This window comes from Melanerpes formicivorus, unplaced genomic scaffold (genome assembly GCF_026170545.1).
Source record: "Melanerpes formicivorus ecotype bairdi unplaced genomic scaffold, bMelFor1.0.p_v2 SCAF_8, whole genome shotgun sequence".
In the NCBI taxonomy this organism is placed as follows: domain Eukaryota; kingdom Metazoa; phylum Chordata; class Aves; order Piciformes; family Picidae; genus Melanerpes; species Melanerpes formicivorus.
The window spans coordinates 11,239,577-11,265,491 of record NW_027142360.1 but is presented as its reverse complement, the minus strand read 5'-3'; the positions used below and the strand labels follow the sequence as shown (position 1 = coordinate 11,265,491).

The window sequence follows — 25,915 nt, the reverse complement described above, 5'->3', positions numbered from 1 at the left end:
GGAGTTGAGCAATCCATCACCAGAAGCATGATTTCCCATCCATTGAAGAGCACTGAAGAAAATTAGAAGTGAAGCAACAGCGTCCCAGCAAGAAGAAGGGCTGTAACCTTTAAATAGCAGGCTTTTTCCACCTCTCTGAAGCATTTGCTCCTTGCAGAAGTAGGACAAAGAGCTTGACAGGCCTATATCCTGATCTTTTATGGCAGATCCTAAGGGCAGGGGGGCTGACATGCTTGTTAGCATTTGACCCAGTTTAAACTAACAGGTTCTGAGAAACAAAGATTCACAGAGGTTAGGGAGAAGGAAAGCTGAACTAACTTCATATTGACAGAAATATTCACTACAAATGAAGTTGCAAATACTTACTGAAGAACAAATCAAAAACCTTCCCTTGTGTTGCACCACTGGCAATCCAGCTGGTGATTCGACAAAGCTACTGCCACAGGAGAGCAGGTCAAAACAAAAGGTCTCAGGCACATCTGGTCTATTCCAGTAGGGTTTTTTTGTGCTCATCCTAGTCTGAGATTCTCAATCCTACCTTATTCCTGTTCCTTAGAGGAACATGTGAGAAGTGCTCTGCCACTGCTTTGTGCTCTGTTGTGACAGAGACAAGCCTTATCTCCCCAGGATTATTGTTAAAATGCCTTGAATAGGGGACATCCAGCACATCCATTCCACTTGTGGAGCTTTAACACCCTTTGCTCATGCAAGGAAAAAATACACTTAACCCCACACCCTTACTTCTGATCATCCGTGCCTCATGGCACAATCATAGAATCATAGAATGGTCTGGGCTGGAAAGGACCTCTAAAGGCAATCTAGTCCAACTCCCTCTGCAGTGAGCAGGGGCATCCTTGACTAGGTCAGGTTGCCCAGAGCCCTGTCGAGCCTCACCTTGAATATCTTCTGGGATAGGGCCTCAACTGCCTCCCTGGGCAATCTGTTCCAGTATTCCACTCCCCTCATGGTAAATAACTTGTTCTTAACATCCAATCTAAATCTCCTCTCATTTCAAACCATTGTCCCTCATCCTATCACTATAAAACTTTGTAAATAATCTCTCCATCCTTGTAGGCCCTCTTATAGGTAGCAGAAGGTTGTTATTACATCTCCCTTCTCTTCTCCAGGCTGAACAACCCCATCTTCATCAGCCTGTCTTTGTAGCAGAGGTGTTCCAACCCCCTGAACATTTGCATGGCCCTCCTCTAGACCTACTCCATCAGGTCCATGTTCTTCCTGTGTTCAGAGCTCCATACCTGAATGCAGTGCTCCAGGTGAGGTCTCACCAGAGCAAAGTGGCAGAATCAACTTTCTCAATCTGCTGGACATGCTTCTTTTGATGCAGCCCAGGATATGATTTGCCTTCTTGCCTGCCAGCACATCCTATTAGTCACTGCCCCTTCCCAGGCTGCCAAATGCTTTCCCATGGCATTTAACTGGTTATGAACAGTTTGTGATGCTTTGGGGCCTCATCTTTGTTATCCACTTGCTCCTGCAAGGATCTCCACAGCCCCTTTGTGGACCTGCCTGTGACCACTGCAAAATTCAAGCAATGTTGCAAATGGAGCAGAAATGTTTGGCCCATCTCTAAAGCAGGGCAGAGCCTTTAGAGAGGCACTGATGACCAGTGCAAGGTGGGCCTGGGTGGTGGAAAAACGACTAAAATGCCTAGATTCTGGGAAAAAAATAGTGCAAAAAGTTTTGATATAGAGAAACAGCAATTACTGACACTGAGGGAACACCTTGGTGCTTTCCTGTGCTGTACATAATATGATAGTATCTGTCAGGCAGTGGCATGTGGTATAAAGAGGTGCCATTGCACTTTGTCACATACACGATGTGGGAAGCCTTCGTGGCACAACAGAACATGTGATGGGCACAGAGTGCTCCTGGGTGCTACAAGCCAATACAACTCAGCCAACTCTCTGCTGTGCAGGCTTGCTCAAGCCAAATGTAAAGGCCTCTGCTGCCTCTTCCTAATGGCAGTTTTTATAACTGGATGGAAGAAGGCAGCAGCTTACAGCTAACTTGGGTTGTGTTGCTATCCATTTTGTGCTGACATAAATGTAGCTGAAGAGTGAAAGAAGACAAATGGAAAAATACCTGTAAGTGAGTATCCAATCTACCTCCTGCAGTTAAGCTCTGAAATTTGTTATTATAATCAATGATGTTGTCCTGTGAGCTAACTTTCAAGCCTACTTTCACTGGAAAAATCTTCCTTGGAATGAGGGCCAAGATGAAAGAAAAAAAGCATGAGAGTGAAGAATTGCTACCCAGAGGCGGTACAGCGTGTCTGAAGATTGAGCAGCTTGGGAGGAAGACTGGTACAACTTAGATGGAAGGGTTTTGATGAGGGAAAAAAAAAAATCAGGCTTGGGGACATAACATGACTTACCAGAGCCCAGGCACACTTGGCACAGACGTGTCTGCTGGCATGGCAAAGGAGCTGAGCAGCCTTGTTTGGATGACATTTACACCCAGAAGATCAGTTGTCTTAGAAGAAGAAATCATTGCTTCTGTGAAACTCCAACAAGAATATCTGTGAGAGCTTTGGGTACAGGAGCAGGAGTGCAACCTTTCATCCATTCCAAGAAGAGGAACAACTATATTAGATTTTATGATTGCAATCTCATGTGTTGTGCTTTATCCCCTTGTTTAATGCTATAGGTATGACTGACTTTATTGGGATTAAAGTGTCTGTGCACTGAACTTTATTCAGGAACAAAAATACTGTCTTGTACAGAAGACAGCTAAATTAAAGTCATCCAGAACCACCTTCTGCCAAGGTAAAAAGCTCAGGGCCATTGTGTTAAACTTTGGGTTAATCTTAGAAGCAGTCCTAGAGCTGGTGAAGCCTCTGTTTTGGAGTGGAGACACCCATGCCACCTGGCCTCCAAAAGAGAAGCTCCCAATAAGAGAAAATGATGGTACTTCTCCCCAGTAAGAACAATTCATTTTGAACGAGGGTCAGAGACTGACTTAACTCATGTCATCTGATCTAAAGCCAAACAAGCAAATACACACAAGTTAATAAACAAACCAAACTAAATAAAATAGCCTAGCTCACAGGGCAAAGTTGAGAAAATAACTGGTCTCCAGGCAAATTCCTACGTGGGGCTATCAAGGTTCAGCTTGTAATACTGGGTGCTGCAACCACCAGAATCAGTGATGGTGAGAGAGGACTTTTTTTTCTTTCTCTTGGATATTGAGAAGTAAGGAAATTGGATTAGCTCTTGTCTGCTTTCAGAGAGCACTACAGGAAGCTGAGAAGTAAAAAGGCATAAAACTCACTAATTCAAAGGGGAGAGAGATATGCTGATCTAGGTTGCCTCCAGGTAGGAACAAATAATTATTCCATGTGCCACCATAAAATGACCTATGCTGGATGAAATATCAGGTTCCTTGCAGGCATTTCTTTATCAAAGGCACTTGTTGAATAAGCACAAACATAAATCACAGAAAAAACGTGGCTCATGCTGCTGAGAGGTACATGAAAAAGGTCATAAGAGTTTACAACAAGCAAAGGATGATACTGTAATGATTATAGACTGAATGGACCAAGGCAGGTGAGGTGGGTTGAAAATTCCCCTCAACATAAAACAGACAAACCCAAAAGGATGAGAGTGCATACTGAATTCTGCAAACAACCTCCTTTAAATACATGGCAGAATTATCTGACATAAGCAAAGATCTCAACATGTCAGAGAAAAAACAAAGTAAAACAAACCCCCAAAATTTCAGCAGAATTATCTCTGTCTCTTTAAATGCAGATGCCACTCCTGAACGGTTTTAGAATAGAATAGAACAGAATAAACCAGGTTGGAAAAGACCTTCAAGGTCATAGAGTCCAATCTATCACTCAACACCATCTAACTAAATCATGGCACTAAGCATCCAGTCTCCTCTTAAACACTTCCAGTGATGGTGACTCCACCACCTTCACGGGCAGCCCATTCCAATGGCCAAGCAACGGGGATAAAATAATACTGATTTCTGCCTGGACGTGGCAGAGTGGTTGGTAAATCTTAAACAAACTGGGAATGAAGCAACATTTCAACAGTTTAGAATTTCCCTTTGAAACGGAGCGCGTGTAGCAAGGAAATATTTCTCCATCCTAGGAGCAAACGTGGTGCGGTTAACACTGGTCACAGCGCTGGGACGGGGACTGCCCAAAAGTCATCCGCCAGCCCGCTCCTCCCCCCTCCATCTTTTCAGGCAGGCTCTCGCTGGCATTCGAATTGTTGTTTCGACATGCGGGTCAGCAAAAGAAAAAGCCATTTCCCGAAGCGGGATTCCGGCAGGAAACGCTAGGCGCAGCCGATGGTCGTCCTAGTTCTGGCTGTGGGAAGTCAGGAGCAACCCCCTCATGCGGAGAGCACCATCTCATTTTTCACTGAGATAAAAGCCAATCTCTCCTACTCTTGATTTGGGGGGCGGGCGAAAACAGGCTCTAGTTACCTCCTAAGCAGTGCTGAGGCACAAGGTCGCCCAGAGCTCTCCCGCACCCCTTACATCCAAACCGCTGATAAAGGCTAGGAAAGAGACGAGAGAGGCGCCAGGCCGCCGCTGCCTCCCAAGGTTTAAATGCCCCGCGGGGGCCGGGCGATCAGTGCGGCGCCGCCCGCCCCGTTGCCCCCGCCCCGCTCAGCTGACAGAGGAGCCTCTCCGCGCCAGCTAGCCCTCTCGTTCGCCCGCTCTCTTTCCATCGCCTGCGGGAGCCGGTGTTCGTTGCTCGCCGCGGCCTGCGCGCCACCGCCGGGAATGGGGAGCGGTGCGCTGTGACCGGCCCTTAGGCGCGCCGCCGCTGCGCAGAGCCGCGGTGCCGCAGGGAGCCGCCGCCGCCGGCGGGATGAGCGGGAGCGGCGCCCCCGGGCCCGGCGCGGCACCCTGCCGCTTCGCCCACTACTTCGTGCTGTGCGGCATCGACGCGGAGAGCGGGCTGGAGCCCGACGAACTGGCAGGTGAGCGGCGGCGCTGCTGGGGCCAGGCGCGGCGCGGAGGCCTCGCCCGCACCCGCACCCGCGCCGATGCGGCTTGCCGGGCTTTTGCAATCTGCTGCTGCAAAATATCTGGTCCCCCAGCAAGGAGGGGACCAAGGGAGGTTGGATGGGGGATCGCCGAGGCGGCAGAACCCGCAGGGAGGGAACAGCTTTGGAAGATAAAGCATTCGGCAAAGGGCTGATGGAGCATCCTCCACCTCCGTGGAGCTCCTGCCGCGCACTGGGATGCGCCTTCCCCGCAGGCCGGGTTATGCCGACCCACCGCTGCCCCTGGTCCCTAAGGAGTTGAAGGGGGATGGCAGCCCTTGCCCGCCCTCGACTGGTGGGTGCCGCGGCTCAGCCACGGCTGGCCGGGTGCGACTGACGGGAGGATACCGAGGGTTATGGAAGTGTCGGGAGCAGAGTGGCTGAGCTTTCCGGGGGTGGCAGATGGATTTTCTTCCCTGTTTGCGGTGGAAGGGGAGGGGAGTTGTCTGGGAAGAACTGAATAAATTAATGGAATTGCATCTTTAATTATGTCTTTTTAGTCGCATCTTCTGCCTGTTCAGAAATAGTCTGCCTGCATCCTTCCTTCCCTTCCACTGCCAAGAATGTTACAAAAGCAAAGACCAAAATAATTACTATGCGATCTAACACATTTTCTAAAATGTTTATTTTAAAAGGTTCATGAATGGATGTGAGCTGATTATATTGGGGAAGGGCGGTATTCCTTCCTGAATGTCCCTTTTGTTTATGTGGAAGGAGCTGTTTAAGTCAGATTTTTACATACAAGATTAGATTGACTGTGAGCTTAGTGACAGGACATAATTGCGTGGAGGCTAAACATCTTCTCACGGAGTTAAGCGTTGGAAAGCCCTTAGCATATATGTTTGACCGCTTCTATGCATTCGCACTGCAGGCAAATGAGCTGTACATGACTGAAGTTGCAGTGGTGGGCTCCGGTGCCTGGTGATGGGATCCTGGTGAGGTCTCTGCTGCTATTGCATCAGGAAGTACCTTGCCTTCTGGTTGTGTAAGAGAAGGACTTGATCTGCATTACTGATCAACGTATACCCTGGTTGAAGTTCATATTTTTGTCACCTGTAAAAGGAGTGTGTACATGTGCCTGACGTTCTGAGGAGCTTTATCTGAACGCAGCATACCTCAATCTTTTCCCCTTGCAATGAGCACACACTGGAGCTAGTCTTGGGATCTCCAAGAGGAAGCATTAGTCAAAAGTACTTTAATGTCAGTTTCCTTTTTCATAGGTACTAATGGCTGCAATTGTATGGTTTAAGTTTTGCTTCTGAAAGTGGGAAACTCCTGACTGGTGAGCCATCTGCCAGCTAATGGTGTACAGGGTTTAATTTGCATAATAGGACCTTAGGGTTTCAGCTTCTTAAACTTGAAGTCATCTTGAACCCTTCTATCTAAAATAAACTATTTTTAAACCAGTGTGGACTGTCAGGCTGTGCCTTCCCTAATGAATACCCAGACTTCCAAACTTGGCTTTTGCTGATTTCTGCTCCATTTCCCAGTGAGATGTGCAGTCGTGTTCTTTGGGAGCACTCCTCCAGGATGGGCTGAAGGCAGTGGGTTTGTGCAATGTAAGTGGCTTAACTACAGGGCTCATCTTTTATGATCGTTCGGTGGGTTTAGCTGAACTGCTTCAGCAATACTAAAGAGACTTCAAAGCTAAAGGAAGTCTCCCTCTTCATTTTTCAGTTAAAGAATGACATTTTGGCACACCTGGGGCATGCCCACTTATAAAATATAATGCAACTATGAATAATTTCAAAGTGAAGCTGCCACAAAGTGAAGTCTTCCTGAAGCAAGTGGGACAGATATCTCACTTTTCTTTCCCCTCTCTTCAGTAGGAAATAACAAGTAGAATGGTCTTTGTAACTGGTTTAAACTAGCCAAGGTCCAGCAGTATGATTTGAGCATACAAGAATTTTGGTAATGCCAATCTGGGAGGTATTCTCAATACCAAGGAGAGTTGGGGTATGATAGAGGATGAAGCAAGTAAGTGGATTAACAGAAATATGATGGGACTTAATAACTGCTGTTGAGCAATGTTGTATTTTTAGGGACTCATGACAAGAGCTTTCTGCTATCAGCTGGGAGCTCAGTTGTTGGAAATGTTAGGGAAGAACAGGGAGTGCTGTAAGCCACAAATATAATGCAGCTGTGGAAGAAACAACACTTGGTTTTAGATGTAGCTAAGAAAGCATTTGTGCTAAAGCTTGGGGTGTATTAATGTCATTATAGGCAGGTACTGGTGAGATCCCATCTAGAAATCCGTGTTACAGATTTCAAAAACTGAGCTGCTAGGATTGATTTATCAGAATAGGTGAGGAGGAAGACGCTTGAGGGAACAGAAAGTCTATGGTATCACAGGAAACACACAAATGGAGGCTATTCTTTCTAACAAAGGTCTTGCAACATTCTGTAGAAAAGAATGAGGAACCCTTTCAGTACTGAATTATGTAGCTGTGATAGCTTTCCATCTTCCTATTCTCATGCTTAAGGAGCATGTGGTAAGTCACAGTATCAGTGAAAAGTTGCTGCGACTTAAGCCACCATACAGGTTATCCCCAGTTTAGCAAAAAAAAAACAAAAGGCAATCAGGAAACTGCTGGTCTCCAAACCCGTGAATCCCTTAACAGCTAGCATACACAAAGTGCCTTGCTCAAGCCCGGTCTCACTGATTAGGAGCCGTGCTAGGGCTGAGCAGAGGAGGCTGAGAGGAGCTCTTCCACAGCCCCAAAGGCCCTAGGGCCTCTCCAGTGAACAGAGAAGCAGAAGTCTCAAAACTCTCCAGGGATTTTTGGCTTCTAGATTGACCTGCTGATAATCAGCTGAGGCACAGACACCTCACCAGGGCACGTGGCATGCCAAGGAGCTGCTGGTGAGTCAGCTCTGCTGTCATCTGGAGCTCCCTGACCTGCAGACAGACTGGGACCAGCTCCTGTGTGAAGGCTTTTCCTTGCCTGATGGCTTAAACCCAAACTATTTTTCCCCACAAAACCAAACAAACCACCAAACCCCCCTCATCTGCTGCATCAGGCATGAAGTGGCACGTTTTTGAAATGTCTTGAGGATGCTCCTGGAGGCAGGGTGAAAACTACATTTTGAATTCTTATTGCAAAGCTGTTAGGTCTGTTCACAAAATGAAATCTTTTCAAATTGTATAAGGTCTTGACATACTTTCAGGGAGAAGTGACTTGCTTTATAGTTCTCATTCCTGTGGATGCTCAGTGCTTAAAATAAACTTGGTAGATGAGAGTTTTCCACCATGCAAGTGGTTCATTTTCCTTGGATTTTCCTTCATTTTTTTCTTTTCTTTCCTCTTTTGTATATATGCTGTCTTGTGGTACACAATTTCCTAGTTTGTTTGGCTTTTTTAAAGAAGAAATTGCTGCACAGGTAGCTTTTCAGGTGGACTAATTTTGGGGGGGGGGGGGGGGGGTGGGTTTAAAAGTGAATTAATTTGGGGTTTTTAAATGAATTCATTTTGATAGGTAAAAAGCTGATCACCTATTGCTCAACTTGGTCGTGCATCCAGGCACAGAGCAAAGTAACATATGAATTATAATGCTGTCAAAATACTTGTGGAACTATCACAAAGCTCTCAGTCAAGGATAGAAGGGGAGGGGGGGAAGTCTTTCTAGGGGTTTGAGGGAGGAAAGGAAATGAAAGATTTCTTAGCACTTACTTAGAGAGGTCAGAAAATCAGGGTATTTGATATGAAATAGCATTTGATGTGAGAAGCATGCAAATTTCAGTATTGGCTTCTGTGCCCTGTTGAACTCTGCTAAAATAGGATGAAGTGAGATTTTCCCTCATGCTCATAGCTGATGGAAAATATGTTTCAGTCCTCTTTCATCTTCATTCCTACTTCCTTCAGGTAAAGCCATTTTGAACCTATCAGCCTTGGCATTGCATGCACTTAAATGAACTTGTTAGAGTAAGTATTTACTGTTGCCTTAAACAGCCATTATTGGTCATTAAGGTGTTTCTATTACATATTTTGTCATACTATATATAAGTTTATAACTTTGATACCATCTCATATTTTTTAAAGGCAAAGGTGGGAAATGTGGTCTAGGTGAAACTATCCCAAGGAGCTGATGCATAATTAATTCAAAAAGAAAAGTTGCATTCAAAAAAGAGGTACCCAAGGTTAGTTATTATACCAGGGAGATACTGCAGGTGAGGTCCCTGAGGTCAGTTTTCTGTCACTTCTATACACTCTTTCCATTAATGAGCTGGATGATGTGGTAGTATTTATAAAATGCTTAGAAGTATATAGTCTATACACTTGCAGTCTATGTGCAAGGCATGAGATTGTTTTTTCCTGGCTGCAGCAGCTTTTTCATTTTGCTTTGAGAGCATGTTGAATTTTGTAGGATCTTGTTACAGTGAGTTGCAAACTGCAATTTAGAAAAATCCAGAATGCACAGGATTCAAGTGAAAAAAAGAAATGAAAGTATCCTCTCTTGGAGAAGTAATATAATGTACTGGAGGAAAGTAGAGACAGAATTAGGGATGGGTGTTTTGGTTCCCAAGACTGGTCCATGCTCCACTGAGGATGATGGTGCTGGAGCAGTTTGAAAGGAGGGAGGATGCAGTAAGCCAGCATGGGATGAGACCTGAGGGGCCATGGTTGATGGTGCCTTCTGGGTCTCAGAATATGAACAGTGGTGGAAATGTGGTATCTCTCTAGCTGTGTGAAATTAAAAATTTAATGGCTTTTTTCTCCACACATAAACCTTAAAATATTACCTCAAGACTATACTTAGAGTGAGGAGATGTTCTAGTTACTGTATTGTGTCTGTCAAGATACTTTACATTGTCTAGTCTTGGCCACACTTTCTACCTTGCGCTGTTTTCCTACAAATATCCAGAGATCGATACATAATTTTAATCCAATGCAATGTTACTTCAGTTCATAACATTGAAAACCAGGGCATGCTGCAGTCTGTACTTCTGACTAGTAGGCTTGTATTTTTAGAAAGCTAAAAGACTTTTGCTTGGCATCTGCATGCTCATTCCTTGCAGAGTCTCCCTGCAGCCCTTGAAGTTTTCCATTGCACTTCCTTTGTGCCAAATCACCCTGCAGTGCCAGAGAGCTCAGCAATACAACTTCTTGTGTTCCTGACTTTTTTTCTGAAAGTAAGTACATGGGGTTTTTCCTAGTTTGCTGGAAATAGACTGAGAAATTTCCCTTCACCAAGGAATATCCAAAGAGTTGTGGCCCAACTTCATGACTTGCTCAGTCGCCACAAATGAATGGCAGGCTACAGGAGTTTTGCTTGTCATCTCTGGAGTACAGTTCAGAGTTGCACAAAGCATTTTCAGAAGGCTTGTCCAGATTAAGCAGCCTGGATGTGGACAAGAGTGGTATGGGTAGAAGAGAAGATGGCTTATGCTGTACAATTTAGCAATACTTAACTAATTTTTCAGAAGCAGTTGTAGATTGCTTAGGATTTTTGATCATCACAAGACTTAAGGGAGGCGTGAGACTCCAAACATTTCTCCTGCTCCCCTTAGGAAGCAATACACAAACACAGCACTAAATCTGACCTTTACAACTGGAATAAGCAAGTCTCATGGATGAGGGGATTGGATGGAGTAGTTGGCTTACTGAAGTTACTTGGGTTTTGTAAATTGTCATAATAAACGAGGAAACACTGGGTATACATTTAGGAAAGCTGTGTGATCAAAATCTCAGCTGGGTTAATACTTTGTTCGTGTGAAAAACAAGTCTTTTGATCTTGGTTTGCCGAAGTGTTGTGTTTCTAGTTAAGTATGGAGATAATCTCTGCTTTCATGCAAACCTCCATTTGGTCCTGAAATAGGAGTAATGTTTCTGCTGTCTTCTATGGCTTTAAAGGTGGTGGCATGGGTAGTCGGTGTGATGGTTTATTCTAAACGTGGAGGGGTTTGCTGCTGGGGAAAACCAGAATTCCACTGTAACACCACACTGAGGGTTTTCTTTAACCTTTTTTTTTTTTAAATAGGTTTCTGAATTATACATTAAATACTCAGCTTGTGCACGAGGATTTCTGCAGCCAAAGGAAACAGTGCTTTTTATAAAGAACTGTCAATATTATTGACAAGTATCATCTCCATGTACAGTGAGGAGTAACTCTCATGGAGCTACTTGTGGAATTGCTAATGGCTGTGATGTATTATTATGTTTTAGTAATAGTGCTGTCTGTCTTTCTGTATCTATGCCAGAGAGATGCTGGGTTTAAATGCTTCCCCAGACCTGCTGTGACTATTCAGTTACGCATTTGCCTTCATCTAAGTGTTTTACACTGTATTCCTTTGAAAATAAAGTATTGATTGGGTTGCTATCAATATCACTGATTTCACTAATGCTAAATCAGAGAGGTTTCTTGTACTTCTTTTATCAGATAAACTGCTGGTTTAATTTCCACTCTGAAAAACAAAATTCTCTAGCACTCTTGGAGGCTGTTTTGCAGCCAGCACCTGTTGGGTAGTGCAGACAAAGGTATGACTGTGTACCAGGGCTTCTGTTCAGTGAAAATCCTAGTAACTGGACTGTTAATATTCCTATAGGTAGCCTTTTTCCTTCACACATCTGGCAGGCAGAATGGCTGAACTGCCATTCTTTGTAAGAACGGACTAAATCCAACTCTAATCTTGTTCCTACACATCAGCTTGAACTCACCACTGGCACCATCCTGGCAGCTTAGTGGTGCAGTGGCTGGGGAGAGCCAGGATCCCTGGGATCACAGCCACCTTCCTCAAGCAGAGAGCGCTGAAAGGCAAATGTGCCACATCCTGAAGCCTACCAGTGCCAGATCAGGCCTTGCTACAGCTAGGTATTGTCAGGGAACATGAAGACACATGGTTTTTCTCAGCTTATGTTGAAGGTGCAGGTCCCTGTTGCCAGTGGAGAGGCTTCTGTGTTGACATCCATCTCTGTGGTGGTCCTCGTGGCAGTGGAGCGTCTGGGGAAAGGTGATACCTGCCCCTCTGAAAACAGGGAAGCAGAAACTGTGTATATGTCAGAATTGCTCAGGGCAGTGTGTGACTGTAGTATTGATTTCTCTGCTCAGCTCTTTGCCTGTAAGTCTTTCTGTCCTCTCCAGAGGAATTTCCCAGTGCTGCCGGAGCTGTGCCAGCACCCTAACACCCTGCCCACAGATCTGTGCTAGTGTGGAACCTGCTGCAGAAATCCCTCCAAAATAAGCTGCTTCAGGAAAGGCGGAGATGCATACAAGCCATCAGAACAGGGATGTCAGGGCTCTCTTGCCTGTCTTCTTTCACCTGCTTGTCATGGACTAATCAAGTTGTCCTTAATGCCAGCTTGTCCCTGAATCATGCTGGCAAACGTACAGCCTGCAAAGCTTCTGCGTGGGCTGATGCTGGATACATGGCTGGCACAGTGCTCCCCACTGCAGTTCCTGATCTGTTCCAGTGGGGGCTGGAGTCAATGACAAACGTGAGTGAAAGAAAACAAACCAGTGTGTGCCCTTTGATCAAGTTAACGCTGTGGTGTTTGGCTGGTGCTCCTTGCTTGGAGTCAGAGATGGTTTTATTTAGCTGTCTGATCATGGTATCTTAGCTGAGAGCTTTCTCCTTAGGGTGTCTAAGGCTTATGAAGGTGCCTGGTTGGATACATGAAGCCATGCCCCTTCAAGGTGTGATGTTTTGTTTCTTCCTCCACCTAACCCAATCCATGAACAATAACATCAAAGCACCTAAACAGATGCTTAAAGAGTGTAATGGAAAGAATATGCCATTGCTAATACATACTCCATGTGGAGGTGTTTTTAAGAACCTTTATACTTGTCAGTTACATGCTTCCAGTGATAGTATAAAACCTAAGTTTTAGTAGAATATAATATTGGGGGGGGGAGGCATCTGGCTTTGGTGGATCTGTGAAGAAAACTTGCTCTTTCCCTGGAGAAGAGCATTTTTCTTCATGGATTCATACAAAAATGTCAGCAGTTCTTGCTTTATGGTCAGAAGCAATGTTTAAATATGTCAGTCTTAGAGAGTGAGCTCCTCCTCCTTGGAGCATGGACAAGGCTTTGGTTTGCAGTCATATTATTCATCATCATAATAATTCTTGCACCTAAGGAATTAATTAAAAAAAAAAAAATGAAAAAAAGGAAACCAAACCAAAAAAGAAAAATCAACCACCCCCCAATCAAGAAAACAAAAAAGCAACAAAAAACCCCAACCAACCAAAAAAAAAGACTTACCAAAACCCATAAACCCCCCCACCAAAACAAACAAAACCCCCAAACCACTCCACTCCTCCAAAACCAACCCCAAAAAACAACCAACCCCCCCAGCTTTATATCAGATTGAATCAAATCATGCTTTGAAGTTGTGTAAATGATTGGTTGCACTGCATGAAAGCTAGACGAATCCTCCGTTCACCCCCTTCTTGGCATTCTCTTGTCATGTTAAAGACTAACATGTGAAAGGGTAAAGGGGCTTAATCTGAACCACCGTTGTGTGGAAGCGATGACAAGTGTGTGTGGCTGCTGCTTTTCATGGATGACTGAAATGATTTGTATAAATTTGCATTTCCATTTCCCCCTTAGCATCTCTATAAACCTATGCTCATTTCCCTGCGTGGCTGTTTTCCCAAACACACACAAGCTGAGCCACGTGTTGTAATGCAATGTCACCTGCGTTGCCATAGATGCTCCTTACTTCCTTACCAGAGGTGCTTCTGAGGCTTGTGACTGAAAGCCAACAGGGCTGAGCTCTTTGTAATGAAACAATGAAACCAAGTGCTCACTTAACTGGTAATTTCTCAATGAAATACTGATCAAATGGGCCAAGCAGTCTGCTTTGGAGTAACTTACTTCTGGGGTTAGTCTGCTAACCTGCTGGGAGAGGATGCTGCTTTCATGGTCCAGATAGGTATTGCTTACACTGACTTTAGATGTCTGGTGGGGTCTAGAGCCCATTTTCTTGCTGGCCTGGAGACTGCTTGGAGGGTCCGAATCCTGATTTAGGAGCCCCCCCCCGTTGTTTTTCTGCAGGTTGCTGCTGAGATTAATCAGGTCAGGTGGTGTAAATATGTGCAGCTGGGCCCTCTGCTTTCCTGTGAGATGCTAAGGAAAGACAATTCAGATTTACTTGTTAAAATACAAACTATGAAGTATTTGAGCAAAGAATGCAATATGCAATTGAGTAAATATTTGGCTTTTCATTGTTGAGGGAGGGGAGGATTTGCTGATTAGTTACTCAATACTATTTTTCCATCACTATTCCCACTTGGTATTCTCGTTTGGTTTGGGCTGCGCAATACTCTGGCATGAATTTAAAATTCAGGACAATTTTATACTTAAAGCCAAAACAACAACGTCTCTGTTAACATAGATGTGCTCTTGGCTGTGATGCTGGCTGGTGTGGGGGAGACGAAGGGCTCTTGCACAGTTTCTAGAGTGGGACTTTTTGTAATGCAGATGTTGTGCTTTCTCACTTTATTTATTCTTCCAGTGTAACAGTGTGAAAATACACAGCACTGAATATTTGGGACAAGAGTTTTGACCTTCCAAAACCAAACCCAAACAAAACCCACAAAACCAAAACCAACCAACCAAAACCCAAAGAAAAACAACCAAAGAGATGAAATGGGTGTTCATGACTCAATGTTTAAAATCTGCCAGGTGCTTTGTAATGACTGATGCTGGATGTATACTCTGTAGCAGAGCTGTGAAGGGTGTATTCTGCTCTGTGTTGTGTCTTGTAAACGCTTTCTCAAGGCCAGGAGTTAAAATACTAGTGTCTCTAATGCACCCCTTTTTGGTTTGTCAATCTTTGTGTCTAATGACAAGTGTTATCAATCTCTTGAGGGAGAGAGAGTATCTCTGGAATGGGGATAGGAGCCATTCAGCACAGATGAATTAGGTGTTTAGCCTTTTTCCTAATATGATGCCATTCAAGATATGTTTCTCTTACTAGTATTTGCAAATATGTTGACCCTTTCTAACTTCAGCAAAGTGTGATAGCAGATGTTGTTTGGCACTCTTAATTCAAGCAGGGATATGTAGTCTAGTGTTTCTATCTCAAAACAAGGAATGACTAAGAGGTGAAGAACTCCGGTGTAAGGAATGCTATTAAGTAAGCGTTTTTTCCTGTATAAATATGAGTATCTCATAGGGTGAGGCAGCTGTAGCTCTAGGCTGCTGTCATATGTAGCAAAAGGGGAATGGTAATGGGAGATGTTAACTTTCACAATAGCAGTTCTGGTTAATAACATACTGTCATTTCTGCGCCTGTGCCTTTGTTTTCTTTCTTCTTGGAGCTGCCCACAGGGCAGTGAGTTGGGAGGGAAAGAAAGAGTGCTGTTGAAAATTGCGCAGCCTAACACACTGGTACAGAAAGCTCACCACCAACAAAATCCCTCTAGCTTAATGTGAGCTGAACTTCCCATGAAAACTCTGCTTTAATGAGCTCGGACCCCTCGGCCCTGCTTTGTCCTTGTCAGCAGGTGAGAAAGAGTTGAGGTCCCCAGCGCGGGTGCCCTAGCTGTGACCTAGGGGCTGAGGGCCCCGATTAGTTCAGCTTTTGTGCTTTCAGCAGGAATAAGAATGGGAAAACATCTTGTCTTGAGGGCTGGATGTATTCATGCTCCTAGCCTGCAGGTCTGTGCTTAGTGCTGGAAGAGACATTTGTCGAGGAGCTGGGGAGAAAAGGCACAGATTTAGGTCTGTCCCAGCGCAGTGGAGCGTCCAAGATATATCGTATCTGATTGTGCTGAAGATCTGAAAACTATTTGCAATTCAAAATCTGTCTTGGGTTTCAGTTATTGGTTCATATTTTGTCAACATATTGTGGCAATGACTTCTGATTGTGCCCCAGCATTTCTCGTGGCGCACTGAATAGCTCAAAAAGGAAGCTGAGGCTAAGCAGGAGACCATCTGTGTTGTTAATGGTGTAGCGTTACCACGCTCAGAACCCGGCTCGTGTGATTGATAATGGGATCACACTAGACATGTTTCCTTAAAAAAAAAAAAAATTCAAACCCCCAACCTTCCAAAATAATCTGTATCCTATCTGCAGCTTCTGAGCCCACAGGTCAATTAAATTTTGTCAAAGGTGAAATTAAAAATATATGGTGGGGGGTTTAATTATTACTTTTAACTTTTATATTTTGCTGAAGTCCCTGCAGCTACAGCAGAGATCCTAATTAACCTTCCAATAATACAAAGGCTGCGGGAAAAGCAGCAGCACTTTAGAAAGCAAGAGAGGCCCCTCCATGTGGGTACCTTGGCAGGCTAATTGGCAGCCACATAGCTGGGGTCCGAGCAGAGCATGCATTGCCTCCTGCCCATCAGGGAATGAAGGGGAGCTTGTGGTACTGAGGAGGAAGGAAGAAAGGAAGATCAGACCTCACAGGCTTGTGTGAGCAAAAGGAGCTACAAATGGCAGAACCATGATTTCTGTCCCAGCATCCTGTCACATAACTCCCAGAGCTCTTCACCCATACCTGTGAAACCATACAGCTGTGTCAATACCATCTTTCTTAGTCTTTTATTCTCAGTCTCAAATGAAGAGTATTGCTCTCTTTGTTAAGAGAGCAATTCTGCAACAGCTCCTACAATGTGATAATGGGTGATAGGAGCAAAGCTATGTTTGGCAATAAATAGCAATGCAAGGATAGGTGTTTGCTGGGTCCAAGTCCTTCCTTAAGCTCCATGAAAGGATGTAGGCACTTGGCTGCGTTGGTGCTATTGTATCCAAGAGTATAGGGAAAAGCACTGTTGGGTTTTTTTTTTTCCCCCTCCTCCTGACCCCACCAAAATGCACTGAATGGGAGATACAGCATCTGGACATGCTGGGGGAGGGGGCTCTCTACTTCCATTTTCCTTCTTAATATTTCCCTATCCCACATTTAAAAATAACCCAGCTCATTCTCGTGCTTTATTGCTTTAAAAAGCTATTCTGACCTTTCTGGCAATATTAAGAACCGAGAATGTATTCCTATGTGTTAAAGTGCTAATGATGCATAAGGAGACATAAAACTGTACTAAGTGCATTAAATTTTGAGTCACTCCAGTAAAAGGCACTGCAAGGGATTGCTAATCACTTTGCATTTATGAGTTGTCTTGGAAGTTAATGGCGATATTCAGCTGAATATGTCCACTTACATGGCCTAGAAAGAGGTGGCATTGCGTTGTGTTGCAGTGCCGTGGGAGGTTGGCAATCCACGCTTGATTAATCTGCCCATGCTGAAGTGGCATCACTCCATGCTTCCAGCAAGCTTGTAATAGATGAGTGCATTAATGAGCCCCTGAGTAACCCAGACTATACTTGGGGGCCACAGGGGGAAATCAGGAAGGATAAGCATTGTGGACTTGATTTCTTTGTCTTATCATTACTTCTACATAATTTTTCCAAGGAGTGTTTAAGTGATTCCAAGTTGAAGTGAGCAGAGCTGTTTTGTATGACTTTAACCAACTGGGTTATTTAAGCCTTTTTTGTTTACCTGAACTTTCTCTACCTGAAAAATACTGTAATCTTTTGATGTGAAAGATTGACTCTGATTATTCCCTGCTAAACTATGCTGAGTCTGTTAGAGCATGTTGGAGTGGTTGGGGCCAAACCTCTGTCAGGGCTGGCCAAGTAAGTGGTCCTTTGAGCCATTGCCTTCGTGTGAGCAAGTGCAATGAACCAGTTGGTAAAAGTGCATAGAGGTCTCTGAAGACTGATGATAGTTTGTAGTTCAGAAAGCTTGGAGATTATTCTATCCTGAAGAGAAAACCATTTCAGCTTTTGGAGAGTTGATTGTAGTTTACTTTCTGAATGTGTTTAATAAAAAAGGAATTTCACCTAAATTTAAGCAAACTGTTGCACTGAAGACTTAAATTTCTGGTTTGCTGTCTTGTGGTGGCTTACTGTTTGTTGCCTTGCTACTACATTTAAATTCTACTCTTTAAAAATGTATTATCAGGTTTATCTTGTGGGAGGTCATCAGTTTCACAATATTGTATAAAACTGAAACCAAATTTAGTCTGCAGCTGCACTGTTAAATAGAGCATCATTGTCAGGTGGTGAGCATGGCTGTCAAAACACTTCGGGCAAAGTGGGTAACATGAACAGTTCGTCTGCGTTAAATATTTATAGAAGAAAATGCAAACTCAGAAGGCTGCCAGCAGACAGACATACTGCTTAAATACATTGTTGTGCTGCAGCTTTAGGAAGAAGACAGCAAGGTTTTTTTCCTCCTTGTGCAGGGGCTTAGCGGTGTACTTTTTTGGCGCATCAATATATATGAAAAGCAACTGGAAGTTCAAAACTTCAGAAGAAAAAACAATAGCTCTGTGCAAGCAGTTTGTCCGCCAGCTGCCCCCAAAACTGTCCGTTCTTTTTGCACACTGCTCTGCTACTGCAACAGTCGTAGCAAAAGCTCCCCACAAGCCATCTCTTGCATGCTTTAGCCTCAAGGGCTGGTGTGTCTTTATTTCAAGTCCTCTGGAGCAAACAGGTGGTGAACTACAAGCGGCAAGATGCTGAGGAGAAAACCATGTAATTAAATCTGGCACTGTAGTATAATAAATCTCCCCTGTATTCTTTTTAGACGCCTTTTGAGCACTGCACAATGGCTGTGATTAATGACTATTGTATTGTCTTAAATAATAAGCTTGAGCCTTCAGATAGGTGACATAATTTAGCCATAATGAGCGTCAGCTTCATGTGTTTGATCTCAATGCTTTGAATTTTGCATTGTCGTTGCCATGTCCTTGAAAGATGTTTTATGCTGTAGAAAAGCAGTAAAAGGGGATGGGAGGCAATAGCAGAATGTGAAGAATCCAACCAGTGTGTTGCTCTGAGGACAGTGACTTTTTTTGAGTATCTCATTTTTAAATATGCAGGTGGAAAGCAGTTGGATCATTCACAAACTGGACCCACTGTTACTGAGAAAGATTTTTCTCTTTGACAGAAGTAGTCCTTGCCAGGAGATGTCTTGTGACAGTACCAGTGATGGGTGGTTCCTTTTGTGTGTCAAGATGCACCAAATACCCATAGCTGCAAAAAGGCTTTTCAGTCCTTTCCACACCATAGCTCCATCCGTCACCTCCTCAGCAGGCTTCCCTGTTGTTTTCTCCCTTGACTGAAAGCGGCAGCCCTTTGATATGAGATCCTATTTCTTCACATTTCTCTTTCCTTTGCATGAGTTCAGCTCACACAGGAGTTAAAGCATTATATTCTCTTCCCTACAGCTACCTGTGAAGAGCTTTCCCTGTCTCTGCTCTGTGTATCTGCACAGCACTTTGGCAGAGCTGAGAAGGGAGGCAGAGAAACTACAAAGCACATCAGACCTAATTATTTAGCCAGCATAAGGGCCTTTCTTTCCTGCTCGGGATATTTGCTCCTGACCGTGTGGGTAGTTTGACACAGTGTGCTGACTTCAAAGCCGTTGCACAACGCCACTCAAATGCTTCAAACCCAAATCCATCCTCCTTTGTGTACCCTGGCCCAAATGGATAGCCCTAACGGCAGGGTTTGGCAGGGCTCATAAGTGAAGGGTCAACACAGACTGTCCCCTTTGTCATTATTTTTTGCAGGGATGGGGGGGAAAGGGATTTAAAACCCCTTTCCTATTAAGTCTGACTCATTTTGTCTGGTTTAGCATTGTGGTAGAGAGAAACATAATGGATTTGTTAGGGTCAGTGCTTCACAATGTGATGGTTGACTTTGATGGGCAATAGGGCCTAGTTTGCCACTCCAGACAAAGGATTTGTGGGTCTTGCAGGCTGCCATCTGTTTCTAAAAGCAAGTTTTTATGGAGAAGTGATGCAGCTTGCATGCTGAAAATGTTGAGATTTACCACTCCCCCCAAAAAAACCCCAACAACTACTAAGCTGTTGTATTTGAGCTTTTAATTTCAAGACTAAATACAGTTTATTGATAGCAGAACTCCACTGTGGCCCTTCTCCAGGCAAGCTGAACATTCAAATATCATTAGTGATGGGTTGACATCTTCTAAAATGCTTCTATTGTAGAATATTAATCCTCAACCTCCAAGTGTGTTTTGTTCTTCTCTCCAGCCTCTACCTAAGCTTTCTGAAATACAAAGTCTGGCTGCATTCAGATTGTTTGCATGTATTGCGATACATAAGAATACAAGGCACAGACTGGAAAAGAAATAATATTCATCCTTCATTTGAATTTTCACTTGTGCTGTGGTCTTGTCTTGTGCTTTCTTAAGGACAACAGAAAAAACAGTTGATCATACTCTGTCCCTTTAATTGAGGTTGGAAAGTCCTCCTTTACTGCAGTGATTCCACCGCAGTCTCTTGAATAAATGAGCAGCCGACCTGTAGGGCTTAGACATGCTGACAAGTATGATCTGTTTATGTGCTGTGTTAACCTTACTGTTAATGGATTGTTTCTATGTATAACTACTGGACGTAGCACAGAGCCATGCAGTCCAGGTCTCAAGGGCAGGAAAACATCCTACTGCAGGATTTAGCAGAAATAGTGAGTAAAGTCTCTGCAGTTTTCTTTCCAGCCGGTGACAAGCAGGACTGCCAGCACTGATAAAGAGGTCCTGGCACACAATCTTGTCCTGCCCATTTATTTAGCCAGTCGCTGTCCTGGTGCAATACGGGGTAGGTGGGGGGTGATAAAGTGCTTCCTAACACTTATAATTTTCTTTTTCATTAAGGGGAGTGACTGGTGTGGCTGCTGTAGCTGTGTAGGTACACATGTGCATCAATGAATATGGGGCTGAAGTGCAATGCTCCCCTGGTTGCAGAAAGTGAGTTCCTATGCTACTGCTGAATGTCACATTAAGACTGCGATGGCAGCCAGAAGAAACTGGCACCTTCCACTCGCCCCTAAACACAACAGCCCATGTACTGTGCCAGCAAAGCCTGCCTTCATCACCATGCCAGGCATCTTGGCACCCTCCTGCAAACCAGCATTTTCCACCAACACTTTTTCTTTGTTTATTCCAGTTGCCAGCCACTAGCAGAAACCTTAAGTGAGAAATAGACTTGAGTTCATTGCCTCCTGTTCTTGTGTTCATCATCCCCACACAACTTCCCCCTCCCCAAACACTGTTCCTTTGGAGAGTCCATCCTGAAAGAAGCCTGAGAAACACTCCAGAGAAATACCTGAAGCCTGGAGAAGTGGTCATTTGAGTTTATTTAAATGATGGCATACCCAGCTCTTACATAAAGACCAGAGCTGATAGGTGTAGGTAGCCTGATCATAGGCTGCTTCTACTAATACAGGCTCCTAGGTGGCAATTTTGTGGTTGTTAAATATTTTGCCAGGGACTGGCTTGTCAGGTCCTGCCATGTAATCTACCCATCTCAGGACAGCTGATGCTGGTGATTTTCTTTGGAGACATGATGGCTCAGCCATAAAATGTATGCCTCTTTAGTCAGCCTATCTGGCTGCCTCCAACTCCTTTCAAGCTGCAGAAAAACTTAATGTTTCCTTTTAGGTGCAGCAGTGCTATGGTGTCAAGTCTTAACACCTGTATGGGAACTTTGGAAATATGCTTGAGGAAGCCAAAACATTTTCATCCAGTTAACTTTAAATTACCAAAGCTGAGAATCTGTTGTCTCCCTTCCACTGAAATACAGGGTGATGCAAAAAGCATTACAGAAGTGTCTTTGTTAATTTAAGAGGAGCAGATTAAAGTTGAAAGGATTTGATTTGAGAAACACTTTCATAATGGGATGCAGTAGTCAATGATGATGCCCCAAGTACTTCTTGGTGGTTGTGTTGTCACTGTGATTTTAAATGAATGTTGAGTTTAAGAAGCCAACATGTTCTTTATGGTCCATTTGTGATCTCCAGGCTTTTGGCAACATGTGTATATATTACTCCTTGGGAGCTTTCAAGCTTGCTGCAGTGGTAGCTGTGTATTCCACTGCATCTTCTCTTTTTGTGTGGCTTTTGTATTTGCTACACCTTTGGAAAAAAAAAAACGAACGGGGGGGGGGGGGGGGGAGGGAAGGAGGGGGGAGGGCGTGTAGTGAGGAGAAGGGCACAGGATAAAACACTTAAAAGCAAGGACAAAAACGGTGGGAAACTCATGCAGAGAAATAGCAGCTGCTATAGTTGGTTTAACCAAAGAAGTTTGGCCGCTATCAGAGGAGACCTTTTCTGCTGTGCTTAATTGAATTTGCCAAGCTGGAACAAGCCCTGGCATAGTTTCAGCCCCTGCCGTTACTAGTCAGCAGCATTCAAAGCTGCCAAGAGGTGATGAAAAACGCTGAGCAAATGCTGTGTAAACTAGAAAGTCAGCACTGAAATACTTTCTTGACCTGTTGGTGATGGTGGGTCATTTCCTTTTTCTGAGTCAGTCTGGGACATTTGGGCGTGTGTCCAACACATAGAAATGAATTGCTTACCGCAGGCAGCACGGATTGCCACACTGGGATTTTCTTCCTTGCAGAGGTCTGTGTGTGCTTGTGCCTGCACAAGCTGCGCTCAGGAGAATACATCTAATCTGATCAAGACTTTATGGAGATGGAAAACTGAGATTGTTTGGGAGCTGTGAGAGGAAGCCAAGAGTTTTCACATCCCATTCCACAGGAGCATTATTTGTCTCAAGAAGAATAAGAGTAAATTTTATGGCATTGACTGTAGGTCCCAAGGAGCTTTATGTTCTGTGTTGCCTGCATGTTACTGGAAAGAAATGTGTTATTTACACAGGGCAGTGAAAATGCTGGCTATGGAAGATGCAGTTATTTGTTTATACAGATGGATGTTTCTGAACTAGTTCAGCATTGAGTGGTTTCAGTCTGCCCTAGTGGAGCGGTAGGGAACTAACATTCTACCAAATCAGTTGTTACTTCAACGGGGAAGGGAAAGAGCAGTGTGCAAATCAGTACCCTCCCTCTGAGTTCATTTGGAGCCTTGGATGTAGGAGCTGCTGTTTTTGTTTGATAAACTTGATAAACCTCCTCTGCTGTAATAGTGATTTCAATTGGAGGAAGATAAATTGAGGTGGAGAAGGAAATTGGAGGGCACAGGCTCAAGCCTGAGCAGGAAGGTTGTTCAAATAATCTCATAAAAGGCATGTTGCTTTGATTCAGGATGAATGCCAGCTCTTCAAAGTCTTTAAGCTAAAAAGAGAGCTCAAGTTGTTCAGGTATATTTGAATGTAACATTTGAATATATTTGAAGTGCCTCTGAGAAGCAAGCCAAATTTCAACCAACAGAGCAAGACAGAAGACTGTAACTTCCTTGTGAAAACAGGCAAGCTTTCTGCTGTCCTAGAGTTCTCAAGTCCTAGAGTGCGTGCTTTCTATTTGTGCTGTCCAAAATACTGGTTAGTAAGAGTGATGCAGTTCATCTGTGGGCATGGGTGTGCCTCTGAGGGTGTGTGAGATTCCTGCCCTGGATTAAGGAAGATGATGTGTGCTCTGTTGGACCCAGAGGAAATTACTTTCAGTGCAATGAATAGTGTTTGTGGGACGGTGGGAGGGGGGCATTAAGAATATGGGTCAATGAACACAAGACTCTTTGTAACTTAAGGTTATCTTTCAGGTTTGTTTTTCCTTTGGTCCACTGCATTAAAATAGCCCAGATACAAAGTTTGAGATTAAAAAACACACTAAATCTAGAATACAGACTTCTGTTTGGAAAAATGAACTTGCAGACACTTATAGAGGAGGAGAAGTCTGTAGCCAAAGAAATAAGAAATCACTAAGAGACCTGATCAATTTTTCCAGCTTATAAGGGGAAAATATTATCAGATAGCAGAGTTAGCTTTCTGGTGTGGTGGTGACAGTGCAGCACTGGCAAAGCAGTGAGTGGAGGAAGAGGAGAGTTGGCAATCGTTCATGACAAAGTTTAGGAAGATGCATGACTTGATTTGAACTGACCCATCTGGTGACACTTAACTGCACAAAAGGACTTAGATGAACTATCTTGCTAAAAATCTTGCGTGTGGGAGCATGGAACGGATTTTGACAGCTTTTAAAGAAATAAATTCTTTCCTTAAAAATTTCTTTCAAGACAAGGTTTCTTATTCTTCAACGTGTGGTGTTTCTGTGGAGTATTAACAAAGAGGAGAGAGTTGTCTGAGAACCTGTAAGCTTTTTATGCAAGAAAGTGTGTGGTATAAGAGGCCTCAGAGGTCTTAGTCTGAAAGCTGTCTTTCTCTCCAATACTTGACCTGTGTAGTAGGAAAACAGTCTCACAACTCCCTTTGCCTTCTGTCTTCCCTTGCTGCATGCCCAAAGAAAGTAGTTTCCATTTTGAAACAACAATTTAATGTAAAACAGCTAATCTTAGTTGTTACCACATATTGTATTAGTGGGTTAAATTTACTTGGAAGGCTGAATTAAAAACTGAGTCATCTCATTCAGGCAGTCTGAAGTAGCTTGAGCTGAAAATGCTGTTCTGTGCTATCAGTGTCTACCTAGATAGCCAAAGGGTCAAGGATTCAGAGTGCTATTGCCCAGTAACTGTGGATAACTCATGGCAATTCCTGTTCTGGTCAGATGTACTGTTCATCCTGTCGAATAGCTGGTATATGGTGTTGCTATGGAGTGTGGTTCATCAACAGTGTTATGAAATAACTCTCCCTGAGGGGGCACATCATCCTGCTTATCATTTGGACAGGCTGATTTACATAGAATCATAGGATGGCTCAGGTTGGAAGGGACCTCAGAGATACTGAAATAGTAAGAGGTTTGAGTGCACTTACATCCTTCTGCTGAGCCCAGTGTGCTGTGATGGGGCAGACATGGACAACGGTTAGCCAGCTTATTGTCCTCTATTGATGTCAAAGGAAGTTTTTGTTTCGCTGTTTCCTATGTACCTCAAGTTCTCTTCATGATCATCCTCAGCCTGTGAATAATTCAGGTGATGCCTGTGTAACTATGTTCAGTTTGTTTGATGGATGGGATTTATCCCTACCACTGTGTTACAATTCTATTGCAACCTGATTTTGGAATGTGGTTTAGACGGTGTGTGGGGAGTCATAACTTGGTGAGATGGGATGATACTTTTGGAAGTGAGAAAGAGAATGATGCAGTCTATTTGATTTGCTTCCTTGAGGCTGCCAGATTGACTTTCTGAAGATTGTAGTGCAGGCAGGTTTGGCATTTTTGAAGAATGTGCTTACTGCTCTTTTCTACAATATCAGGAAACTTTTCCAGCTGGGCCTCTTCTGTAATCAAAGTGCAGCAGCAGTGTGTCCATTGCCCTTGAATAGAAGCTGGTGCATTGTGCCATTTCACTATGCATGGTTACTCATGCTCAACAAGCCCTGGTCCTTCAATCAGATGCAAGAATATGAAGAAACAAAGTACGAACAGATTGAAGTTCAATGCAAACACAGTGTTAATCAAAACTGCCTTACCAGTTAGCACAAAACCAGTTGAAACAAAGTCATGGAGTCACCAATATGGGTTTCATTGTTTTCAATTTATTCCATCAATGTTTTGCTCTTTGGTGCATCCATTGTATCTGGTTAATTTGTTACACAGCTGTTACTTCTTACCAGACAGTCTCAGCCCTCCATAAGAAACAACTGAGTTTTTCAGTGTATTAGTTTACTACAGTTCTGCCAATAAGTATACAGATTATGAGCCTCAAGTTTCAGCTTGTCCATAGAAATTTCCTGGGAGATCCCCCAGTGTCCTTCTAGAAAGAGCAAAAGAGAGCTTATAGGTCTCACTTTAATTTGTGGGTTTATGTTGTGGTTGCCTGAGCTTTCAGCAGATCTGCATCTGAGCATCTAGGAAGGAGTGACACAGGCTAACAGAAGAGGTTTGGGGGTGCTCCCCTATGGAGTTCTATACTCTCTCCCTCTCCCTGGAGTTCCCCTCAAGAGGAGCAGTGGTACTAAAACCTTGTCTTCTAATGAGAATTGATGCAAAGCATCCACTGTGGGGTTGAGGAATTTCAGGAAATTCCCCTCACAAAGAGAATGTACTTTGGCTTTTTACAAAAAG

At 43.8% G+C, this 25,915-nt stretch overlaps 1 protein-coding gene across 4 annotated transcripts in view; it reads left to right on the top strand.

The window, feature by feature from the left end:
• The first annotated feature begins 4,700 nt into the window (after positions 1–4,700).
• DENND5B (DENN domain containing 5B) overlaps positions 4,701–25,915 on the top strand; it is a 108,298-nt gene continuing 87,083 nt past the window's right edge. For all 4 annotated transcript variants that reach the window (XM_068142128.1, XM_068142126.1, XM_068142127.1 and 1 more), the window contains exon 1: positions 4,701–4,961. In XM_068142128.1, coding sequence (XP_067998229.1) covers positions 4,850–4,961 — 112 coding nt within the window. In that variant the 5' untranslated portion in view covers positions 4,701–4,849. The remainder of the gene's footprint in view (positions 4,962–25,915) is intronic.